The sequence below is a fragment of the Python bivittatus genome, unplaced genomic scaffold, assembly GCF_059951505.1.
Source record: "Python bivittatus isolate LINGU-HERP-01145 unplaced genomic scaffold, Pbiv_v1 ctg000080_np1212, whole genome shotgun sequence".
Lineage (NCBI taxonomy): Eukaryota > Metazoa > Chordata > Lepidosauria > Squamata > Pythonidae > Python > Python bivittatus.
The window spans coordinates 66,626,065-66,638,534 of record NW_028277035.1 but is presented as its reverse complement, the minus strand read 5'-3'; the positions used below and the strand labels follow the sequence as shown (position 1 = coordinate 66,638,534).

General features: G+C 34.1%; 1 protein-coding gene across 4 annotated transcripts in view; it reads right to left on the bottom strand.

Moving 5' to 3' along the window:
• Positions 1-12,470, bottom strand: part of NR2C2 (nuclear receptor subfamily 2 group C member 2) — a 59,432-nt gene that overhangs the window by 43,400 nt on the left and 3,562 nt on the right. For 2 of the 4 annotated variants that reach the window (XR_015794915.1, XM_007429461.4), the window contains exon 2: positions 9,736-9,819. The exons of 1 other annotated variant lie outside the window; for it this stretch is intronic. Coding sequence is in view for 1 of the 3 variants with exons in the window: in XM_007429461.4 (XP_007429523.1) it covers positions 9,736-9,795 (60 nt within the window). In the remaining 2 variants the exon portion in view is untranslated. Of the gene's footprint in view, positions 1-3,440; positions 3,655-9,735; positions 9,820-12,470 lie in introns of those variants that run through there. One more of the 4 variants, XM_007429463.4, reaches the window with a different exon arrangement.

The following is a 12,470-nucleotide window of genomic DNA, read 5'->3' as shown; positions in this document are numbered from 1 at the left end:
CCAGAAAATCAAAGACCTACAAATATATGAAGGTGAAATTATAGTTTCATTTGATGTCACAGCACTCTTTACATCCATAGAACTGGAACTAGTGAAAGAATCCATGATAGCAGTACTACACAACACACCCAACCTAACCAAATACACTAAGATCGAAACACCCAGGATCAATCTCTGCCTCACTATCTATTTCCAGTTTGAGGGACAAATATACCAACAAATCAGAGGAACATCCATGGGATCACCAGTCTGAGGATTCGTTGCAGAGATCGTAACGCAGCGTCTAGTAACTATAGCACTTCCATGCATACAACCAAAAGTATGAATCCAGTATATAGATGACACCTTTGTCATAATAAAAGAGGAACAACTAAAGAAGACACATGAACTAATCAACAACATTTTCAAAGGAATAAAATTCACTAGGGAAGAAGAAAACAACAACATATTACCATTCCTGGATATCCACATCAGCAGAGGAAATAACGGCAAATTAGAAACACAAGTCTATGGAAAAACAACCCACACTAACCAAGTGCTCCATTACCAAAGTAACAACCCAATCTCCCACAAGAGGAGCTGTGTAAGAATGTTATTCAGACGAGCACAAGCACACTACAGCAACCCAGAACAGCAGAAAAGGAAACAGACCACCTATACAACATCTTCCAACAAAATGGATACCCACAACTTTATCAAAAAGTGCCTGATCACTCAACCCACAACACAACCAACACAAGCTATGAAAAGCATAACGCTGCCATACATCAGAAACATCTCAGAAACAACCAACAGACTATTACAACCACATGGCATCACTGTAGCATACAAACAACTAAAGCCCTCCATCTTAAGTAAACCAAAAGACCCAGTAGCCCAAGAAGAAAAAAACAGGAGTTATCTACAACGTACAGTGTAAGGACTATAACAACCACTATGTAGGACAGACAGGCAGAAGACTAGCAGAACGCATCCATGAACACCAACTAGCAGTCAGAAAAGACGATGAAAACTCCTTAATCTCACAACACATGGACAGACTTAACCATAGTTTCAACTGGGAAACTGTGAGCATCTTAGACCAAGCTAAATCCAAAAATGTGAGGGAATTCCTGGAAGCTTAGTATTCAGACAAGTCAGGCATCAACAGGCACATAGAGATAAACAACATTTACACACTATTCAAAAGAGACAATAAAAAGGAAACAAAAAGACCAGAACATCTCCTCGCCAGCAATCATCACCCATATAAAGCAGAGATTAACACCAAGATTAACACCAGACAAACAATCAAGCAGTAGACAAATCAATGAATTTGTGCACCTTGGTAGAAAATTTACTAAGAAAGGGAAAGAGGAGAGAGTTTCACATGAGAAAATGCTGGTACGAAAATATTGGGCAATACAAGATCTGTTGTGAGAATGTTTGCAATATCGTCTGTTGTGAGGAATGATGTGAAAATGGCTGTGGGTAAAAGCATGCTTCTGCCTATCCACTTTGTTAGATGGGAGGGAGAATTTTGATAAGTTCCTTTTTGACATTTATGTATATCTTGCAACCATACATTCCATTATTCCCAACTCAAGCAAAGTGACTTTGGGCAGCTTTGACACAAAATGTCAACTACCAACCCCAAAGGAAGGCAGTCCCGCAAATAACCCAGTCCTCTGCCATTTAGTGCTTTATAGCTGATAAGCAGTACGTTGAATTGCACCTGGAAGCCTATGGGAGCCAGTGCAGCTCATGCAGTAGAGCTGTAATATGGCGCTAATGAGGAATGCCCATAACTACATGCACTGCTGCATTCTGGACCAGTTGAAGTTCTAGATGATCTTAAAGGGCACCCCCTTGTATAATACATTGCAATAATTCAATCAGGAGGTAATTAATACTGCAGAGAGGAGGTGTTAATCCCTGCTTATCTGGGTGTTGATTGCTGATGAGGTGTTCTGGTCTTTTTGTTTCCTTTTTATTATCTCCTAGGCACAAAGCTAGCTGGGTGACCTTGGGCCAGTCACTTTCTTTCAGCCTGAGGAAGGAGGCAATGGCAAACCACTTCTGAAAAACCTGGCCAAGAAAACTGCAGGGACTTGTCCAGGCAGTCTCTGAGAACTGGACACGACTGAATGGATTAAAAAAAAAAAGTGCCAGTTACTAACTTGTTTTAATTAGAAATACCATTAATAATGATCACAAAAAATGCTCCATGAAATGCTATCTAAAAATGTTTAAGTCTATAGCTATAAATAGATGGGAAGTATCACAGAAAGAGCAGCAAATGTCCACCACTCAGAGCATAGACACTATGATTGTATACAAAACAAAGTATTTAGGATAGGTAAATTATTTGCAGCTCTTCAACTTGGTTCTTGATGTTGCATTGCCACATTTCTGAATTAAAAGAAACAGACCAATTATACAAACAAACAATATCAGATGCCACTTACAGTGGAATGCTAATTTTTTTCCCAGAAGAGAAGATGGTTCAAAAGCACAATACAAGTATTTTTCATTCAGAAAGTTAGCTTGGCATTTTGGATATAGACATGAAGCACAGGAAATGTCAGATGTTCCACTGCAGGATTATTTGCCAAGGAATATTAAGTATCTAACTCTGTTATTAAACAATTTCATAAATTCTGACAATTATTTAAAATAATGTATACAAATATATGTATTTGTAGTTTTAAAATGTTATTTCGAACAGTTGTGTATATGTGTGCATATGCATGCATTAATGTGATGAATATAACGATCAGTTTTTTCTTTCTAGCTCACTTTTACATATCTTACTCTAAAACAGCCTTCTTCAACCTGCTTCATTCAGATGTCTTTAAGAAAAACTCTCATCATTCCCGGCCACCATGGTCAATAGTACTTTTAGAAAGAACTAATTTGGGAAAGATTGCATTAGACACTTTTGAATTAGGCAAGCAAATAGTTTGCTTAGTATCAGACTTATTCTTAAGGAATGCATAATATTCTATCTTTGATACTGCTAAGTAAAATACAGTAAATATATTTGATCAGAAAATGTTAACTAATAATTACTGTGATTGTTATAAAAATAGTTACAAAGTATGAATTAAAATTATGTGTTAAGGAATACTGCTTATCATGAAAGGATATAAAACTGTAAAATACATCAATAACTGATGATTATGATTAAAATTGTTAATTAAAATCAGTTTGTAAAGAATAATGGCTTTTTCTAAGCACTTAAAATATTCTAAATTTGTAAATCCATTTGTCTGGTAAAATATTAATACTCTATTATTAAAATTACTTGAAACGTCATTTAATAAAGGATTATTAAAATAATTCATAAACAAAGTAAACTACCTTCATATTCTATATATTCATTTAAAAAAGAATCTCATCTGTAATAACCTTTGAATTATTTGCTTCGAGCTTGAAACTATACAGACTCCAATACTTACAGTGTCAAATCGTTCTGCAGCTTTATTTACATTTTTCCTCAGCAAAGATCTTTGGGCAAAACAATTGAAGAAAAATGAAAATATCAGTTTTATTCTACTTCCAAAGGTTTGTATCTGAACTCCATTTATAAAGATTCCAGTGATAAAATGACAGAATTATTTAAAAATGCCCTCCCCATGACCCTGCTCCTCTGAAGGTCAAGTACACTATCACTCCCTGTAACCAAGGAAGCAGAATCGACGTGTTCCTGCTGTTTTGCCAGCTGCTGGAGCAGTTTGTCTAATAATACAATTAATCTCTCAGGGAAAGATGTACCCAGGTTACAGAGCTTTCCTCTTAGTCTATCCTGGGTCCAACTATGATTATGCAGTATACAACAAAATAGTAAATTTCATCAGAAAATAATTTTCTATTATTCTCTGATACATTTCATCCCAATAAAATGAAACAAGAAAACAATACAAACTTTGCATTGTATTTTGTTTCTTATGACGCATCTACCATCTTTGCAATTCATTAATGTCTATGCTTTATGCCAAAACATTTTCAGAATTATCATTGCATAAATATATGTAAATCAAAGTGCCCTATACATATGTAAATAATTGTAAATGTCCATAAAAGTGGTTAATACAAATGTAGTTCTTTAAATGATTTCACAAAGTACTGAATGACAATATTTTTTTCAGAATTGAGGGGTTTTTTTTGCACAAATTCCTTAAATCATTCGTAATCTTTTCTCTACAAACAGCTGATTCTGACCCCCAAACTGAACAATGACACTTCTGTCAGAAAGTTTGCCTATGTTCCCACACCTTTTTGGACTACCATTCAGATACAGTTTAGAAAGATACTGTCTAAAACTGACAGAAATAAGATCATAGCTAATAATAGTCAATAGTAGCTAGGTTCTTCCCATTTAGTGGCTGCTATTCTTTGAGATGTCCACTACGATATTTTCCTTCTCCAAGTTATCTGCGTATTTGCTGAGCTGAAGGGGTATTTCACCATGTCAAGTGAAAAAACAGCAATCCTTTCCATGATGTGCATAAAGAACTTCGGGAGACAAATTTTGGTTGCCAACTTTCTACTTTAGCATTGGGTAACAGAAAATTGTTACTTTCTTTTGTATTTTCAAACTGAATATCCTCTGAATTATCTGTGTAGAAGACATTTAAAAAAAAAAGAAAAACTATTAGATATCTATAAATAATAGTTTATGTAATTAGCTACTATGCTGAACCAAAAGGTTGACTTTATAGTCAAAAGATGCATTTCGAGAACATACAATATTTTACTTGGAACGTAGCTCCAACTATTAATCTTCATGAAATAATGGCAAATGGAATCAATGGTATGGCCATCTTGGAGCTGGACTTTTAGCTCAGGTGTATGCAAAACAGCACCTGTGGGCACTAAAGCACCTCTTGTCACACCTGATTTCTAATGCTTGGATAAAAAAATTAGTTAGGAAACTGATTTACTACAAAACACCAGCAGCTAACGTGACTTATTTATAAAGATGCCTCTGGATCACACATAGGCCCCAAAGACATTATTAAAAAATAAAAATGGTGCATAGCTGCAGCCCGATGTTTTCTCTGGAGGCGTGCCTATCTGCCCAGCAAAAAAACAAAGGAACTCTGAACTAACAGAAAGCTCTACAGAAGGCAGTCTGCCTTCTGGTAAATGCCTAATTTGGTAGCCATTTTGTGAAAAGGACAGGCTCCTCTGTGGTAGCTATATTGTGACAGTCACTTTTACACATTAACATTCAAAATGTGCCCACAATCCAAAAGAATTGACATAATTAAAAATACAGTAATACCTATCAATAAAAAGAAAACATACCTAATTTTAAATAACTTATACAGTGGTAAGGCATCAAACATAGTCTTTTTTTTTTAAACAGTATTAACTGAATAGAAATCAAAAACAAAACCAATTAAAATATTAGGCACAATACGTAGCTTATGAAAAAGAGAGAAAACAAGGACTGAGACTATGTAGTATCAGATGCATATGGGGAAAAGCAGCTGAATCTAGTACAGGTAGTTCCCAGGGTAAGAATGCCTGGTTTACAGATGACCCATAGTTAAGAACAGAGCCTAGTGCAGCAAATTCAAGTTAAATACACAATGATGTGAATTAAATACACAATGGTTTGAGTTAATTACACAATACTACTTATACAATATTATATAATAATACTGTTCCAGCTTACATACAAATTTGACTTAAGGACAGACCTTGGAACAGAACTCGTTCTTAAACTAGGGACTACCTGTAATTCTTTTTTAGCAAGAAAAGTTCAGAATCTTAACATCTTCTCTTCTACTGCAAACAACCAAACACAGTCTTCAGTAAATCTATACTGATATGATACATCTTGGTACTGTACTAGATTTTGCCAAACCTGATTATTTTGCTCTAAAAGTTTATTTATTTATATTTATTTATTTATATTTCAAATTTGTCACTACCCATCCCACTATAGAGATGGGTGGTGACACATACATACCCAATCTAGCCATGCTTTTAGGTGCCAAAAAAAAAAGGTAATAAAGAGTAACAAAAAGAAATTAAAGAAGTGAGTTAAAGAAAAAAAAAGTTTATCAACACCATTCAATACATCTCTCTGTACTTTTCTACCCTTTCAAACCAACCGCCCTGTCCACACATTGCTTCAAACATTGCCTTTTGTTCTTTCAATTTCTCACCACTGTCTTTTGAGGATCTCCTCAACTCCATCCATGACACCTCAATCTCTTCTCAAGCTATTCATACTTTGTGTGTGTGTGCATGTATGTGCTGTTACACAACATTTTGAATAAATGTTATGAAGTATTATTTTCAGTTGAATAGAGGAATGGGAACAAGATGAGAGGGGACATAAAAATGATTGGTCATTCAGAAACCTAAAAATGAATGAAAATGGTGATTGTTCAGTGACTCTCTGCTTAGAAAAAGATCTGTTTATTTCCTTTGGCACTGCCACTTTAACCAGTCTCTGGCCTGGAGGGGGTTTCAACTTTATCTTACCCTTACTTTGCTAGGGCTTGGCACCTAATGAGTGATCAGTGACTATATTACACAAGACACCAATATTTTAACACTTTTGCCTTACATAATCAGAGCACCCCAATAATTGCAAAGTCAGTTACCTCCAAATACAAATGTAGAGACTGAGTTGCATCTTTATATTAATAATATGCAGTATAAATAATTATTATAGTAATAGTTCATGTCACTTATTTTTGTGTGCATTAGATATACAGTAAAAACTTAATTTTAATGGACTACTTGGGGGAAAGAAGTGATTCTTAAATCTGAATGTCTATTAAATTCAAATTTACAATGGCATATATTAACTTTATGTAAAATATATGTACATTATGTAAATTATCTGGGCTGATTTGCCAAACAAGCTTTTCTGTTATTTGCACATAAAGTCCAGTTAGAATGTTTCCACTGCAGTCTGCTAAATCAAGGTTTCAGAGCCTGTAAGTTTTGCTAGAAGTTTGGACTGTTTTGAGGTTGGATTTTGTTTTGTTTTTGCAATGTTAAGTTTCTTATTACACTTATGGATATTTTTAATAGCAACATGCATGAAACAGATATTTCATACAATTATAAAGTTACGAGGAATGATTTTGGCCATCAGGTCCAATACTTGACTCTCTGCAGGAACGCATTTTAAAGTAGCCCTGACAGATGGCTGCTTAGTTTCTATCTGAACATATCCAGGGAATAGAAATTCATCATTTGGTTTCTGGTTCCAATGCTAAACTGCTCTTAATGTTAAGAAGTTTTTTTCCCTAACAATCAGAATCTGCTTTCCTAGAACTTGAATCCATAGGAATCCTGCAGTTTGGGACAAAGGAGAATAAATCCTGACCTTCCCCTGTATGTTGAAGATTAGAATTCAAGAGGAACCCCTTTTAGAAGTGTGTTTCTCTACATAAGCAAAATGCTGAAAGAATAAAGTAACAATGTAGTAACACATATGTATAAATAAAACAAAGGGGAGTGAGTGTGTCTTGGATGTAAAGTATGGGCTTAGCCCAGCTATCAATAAATGCTAGCAAACATTCATAATTTGTTGAAGTAAAGCTAGATTTAGTAAGAAGTATATGAAGACCAAAAAGCCTGATTTCTATCTTAGTGACCTCTTAAGATGATGAAATCTTCAACACTCTAAGGCATCCTTTCATGTATTTAAACTGTGCCTCAACCCCGTCAGTCTTCTCTTTTCAACGTTTTCAATTCCTACCATCTCTCTTCTAGTACCCTATCATCCTGGCTGCCTTTCTACAGCTGTACCTATTCCAGTGTCTGAATTCTTCTTCCAATATGGGACCCAGAACAGGATAACAATACTTGAGGTCTGACCAATGCATAATATAAGAAATTATTACTTCTCATAATTTGAAAACTATATTTCTATTGATGCAAACTAAAATTGTATCTGGAATTTTTGCAGTTACATCACTCTGCTCATATCCAGTTTGCAACCAACTACTATCCCAAGATCCTTTTTATAAGTCAAGTTTCTCTTGTCCTATAACCATGCAGTTGATTTCTTTTGCTTAAATGAAGAATTTTGCATTTGTCTCTGTTAAATTTAATTCTGGCTCTTTTTCAGCCCATTTCTCTGACCTATCAAGATCATTTTGAATTTTTAAAATCTTTTTAGTATTATTATCTATTCAGTTTTGTGTCATCTGCAGTGTTAAAGAGCATTCCCTCTACTTCTTCACCCAACTCATTAACAATAACAACAAAATAGGACCCAGAACTGAACACTGTAGTACCCCATCCATTATCTTATTCCCGCTTGTTGGGAAATCACTAATAAGCACTGTGAGTAGAGTTTTCAAGTCAGCTATGTATTCATTTAATTGTCTTCCTATCTAGCCCTTATATAACTGGATACCCATTTGGAAGCTCATGGGGCACTTTGTCAATGCTTTGTTGAAATGAGGACATATTTAGCATTCCACAATCTACTTATAAAATTACCTAATTTAAAAAGCTCAACTTAAATTGGCAAGCTTTGTTCTTGACAAAATCTATATGATTAATTACCATACCAAAATGCTTATATGTTTCTTTTATGATCTGCTCTATAATCTCCCTATAAATTTATTTATTTATTTATTTTATTTATTTATTTAGTGGACTTGTCCCCGCCCATCTCCCCACAATGGGGGACTCTGGGCGGCTTATATCAAATTAAAATCATAAATACATGATCAAAAGTTATAAAAGAACCACACTTACAGAGATAAAAAAGAGATTAAAAGATTAAAAGAGATTTATATAAACACTATGAATCCAACACTAGGTATCCAAATCCGCACATATCAGAAGACTTACCCACAATCATTGCCTTAATCTAGTCTTATCTAGTTTTTTTTTAAAAGCCAGGTAAGAATTATTTAATTTTTTTTAATCCTACTTATATTATTTTTATAAATAATTCAAGGCAGCGAACATACCTAATACTCCTTCCTCCTATTTTCTCCACAACAACCCTCTCATGCCTCAGGCAGGACTTGACCTCATAATCTCCTGTTTTCTAGCCTGGTGCTTTAACCACTAGACCAAACTGGTTTTGAATTCTGAATCAAACAAAATTAAGAGATACAATTATATGTAACAATGACAACAAAGTTGTTAATTCTGTTCAGTTTTCCACCATAGCTGCAAGGAGAAAATATAGGCAACCATTCACTATGATTTTCTGCCAGAAGTATGAGGCAACAGACTATATGAAGTAGACATCTTTATTAACTTGATTGATAACCTTAACAGTTTTTATGATCTGGGAATAAGACGACTCTAATCTTATAATTTGCAACTGACAGCAGAGAACAACTTGTATTATTCTACCTTCAGGACAAAAAAGCAAATAAGATTTTTATTTAGAAAGGTTTTGAAGACCTTTTGCTCATGTCTAACAGATTTCATGTAAGTTTTTAACTAAGAATGCTGCAAGGAAAATGAAAGGCATGGAATATGGCTGAAAACTCAAATGTGGCCTCAGCGTTTTTCACCCAGCAGCCTTTGTGACAAGCTGCAGTAAGAAGATTGGGACACTTTTCCAACTCTCTTAATGGACATTTTGCTCATATAAATAATGTCCATTAGTACAAAAAGAATGATTTTATATTTTCTGAAGTAATAATAATTGCAATATAAATAATTGCTACTTTAGAACTAATTAGTTGGAAACAGTATTTTCTTTTTAAAAACCAACTGAGAATAACTATAATATCATCCATCACTCACCTCAGCCACCTGCTGTGTCTCCACTATTTGCTGAGCCAGCACCTCCATATTGGTTGCCATGGTGAAAGAAGATCATTAGAGAACCTGTTTGGAGGGATGCCAGTAACTTCTATCAGGCACAGTAAAATTAGATATTTTATCATTTTTATTACTGAGAATAATTAAATTTATGCACAATTCTACACTGAACAGAAAGATGTTTTAAATATTATGTAATGTTTTATGGCTGTATATATTTTAAAATGATTGTTTTAAACATTCTATTGGAACATGGTTTATAATATGCTAAACTTGTGAAATTATTTCTGAAAAAGTAAAATGTAATTTATTCAATTAACAGGAAATGGGGCTCTACATATGTAGTCACTACGTTGCCATCAGAAATCTCTTCTTGGTAGCACTATTTATATGGAAAATGAATGTAATGATAAAAATAAACAGTTCAGGAAAAAACAAGCAATAGGACTCATTTACTATAGTTGCACAGTACACTAAGGTTTGTGTAGCATTAATAGTGATTGAGGTTCAACCTGCTGTTCATCCCAAAGATGAACAATTATCCCTACAGTGGCCACTCACCTTTCCTGATGCCAATGTACAATATTCTAGAAACTTTTATCCTGCTGGCATTCCTTTAAAATATATGTTGGTGTTGTTGCTTTGCAAACCACAACAAAAAGGATCAATGTACTGAGTGGGGGAAAGCTAATGCTTCCTTTAGCCTCTTTATTTCCCTAAAATATCCTTAGTGCCTGTGAGATGAAGCACCAGAAACTGAACAGAGAGAAGCATGCCTTCCATTTTCACTGTGTTAGGACATGGAGTCACCTAGTAAAACTATGTGAAGAGAAAGTTAGGACCAGTAAAAGTAAATATTCCTTACTTTTAAACTGAGGAATTCATTACTGTCAGATGTAGTGGCAGCTACCAATTTAGACACTAAAACAAGACTGGATTTATGTAGGATTAATTACTATTTTTCAAAGGCAGTAAAGAAAGCATACTTCTAGAGAGCAACAACAGAAAAAAAAGTTATTACCTTTCTTATCAATGTTTATGTGCTTCCTAACTAGCCACTGTGAGACATATGCTGCTAGCCTACTCCAACATATAAGTCTTTAGGAGTTGCTGCTCCAGGAGTAACTATATAATTTTGGCTGCTCCTGCAGTCAGCATCATTTTCTCAACAGACTAATAACTGTTTAGCCATAAACTAGCAATTAGAATGGGTTTCAATGATGTATCAGACAGTGATTAATTATAATTTGCAATGGATTATAGTTGCAGATTATAGTTAAGGAGGACTTGCTTAATCATAATCCAGTTTGTGGTTTGGTTTCAGTTTACCAGGTAAGTAAAATGATGTTAGTTACCCTTGTGCAAAACACAGCCAATATCTGCTTTTGCAAATTTCTTTTGCCTTTTTAGCCAGGCTAAAAAGCTCTATGCAATTTTGAAATGCTATAATTAGACCCTTCTTTCTTTTGCAAGGCAGCAACAGAAAATTGCATCAACTAGTCTCTGATCAGACCAATCATCGTGTAAAGTTATTAATCTGAAAGGGTATGTGAATTTATTATTTCCCCGACCCTTTGAAATAGTAATGATATGTGTAAACTTATGTTAACTAGAATATTCATTAAACTTCAACTAAACACTTAACTACCAACAATTTCACTTTATAAGTTTTATAATACAAAACAGGTAGAGTGGTGGTAAAGGAGAAAGAAACAAACCGTTCTTCAGAGAGACACTATGATTAGTGTCTTTAAAGATTTTTTCCTTTACCAACTGACAGAACTAATCAATAAAAAAGTGATAGCCCTTACCTCTAAAATTACTCTGCTCACACTAAAAAGAAACCTATGCCTCAGTTAAATCATAGCTGACCTCAATATCAGAATCTAGGTAGAGCTGGAGAACTCTGTCCATCAAAAACTATGCAGTTCACTCGCAGCAATCCCACATTTAATATTAAAAAATACAACATTAAACCTTGATCGTGTATCATATTAATCAGTCCTTCCATTACATCAATAAAAAGCTAGTTAATAAACAGAGAGCAAACACATATATTCAATCCAAAACTCTATATCCAGGATGGTACTATCTTTCTACTGCAAAAGAGTAGGGTTTTTGTTGTTGTTGTTGTTTTGTTTTGGCTATACCTCATGCTCAGTAAACCTATATTTTGACAAATCCCAAATTTTTAGTATTAACTCAAAAATCTATTCATACCTTTATTGTATTTCTCTTTCCAAATCATGGTAACTGCTTTATGGATATTAAAGCAAAATGATACAATAGTGGGACAAGCCCATATTATATTTGTATGTTCTTATTTATTTAATTTATATGGCTGCCCATCTCACACAAAGTGACTTTTGCCATCATTCTATACAGAACTTTAGCTTTAAAAAGTGGATAGCCAACCTTTTTGAAAGATTCTCTGAGATACCCAGTAAGCATTAAAATATTTTGTGGAAATAATTGTACCTTAAAAATCAAAGAAATATATTTATTATTCTTTAAGGCCCTTAACTACTGATTTGTTAATATAGGGAACCCAAGTCCATTCCAAATTCTTTTAAAAATTATTTATCTTAACAATATTCTTCAATTGTCTATTAAAAATTATTGTGGCTTTGGATAGTCAGTATTCACTATCATCAGTTCGAACAGCATTATCTTGTGAATAATGGTCAAAATGATGTCATCTCAACATCTTTCAGGAA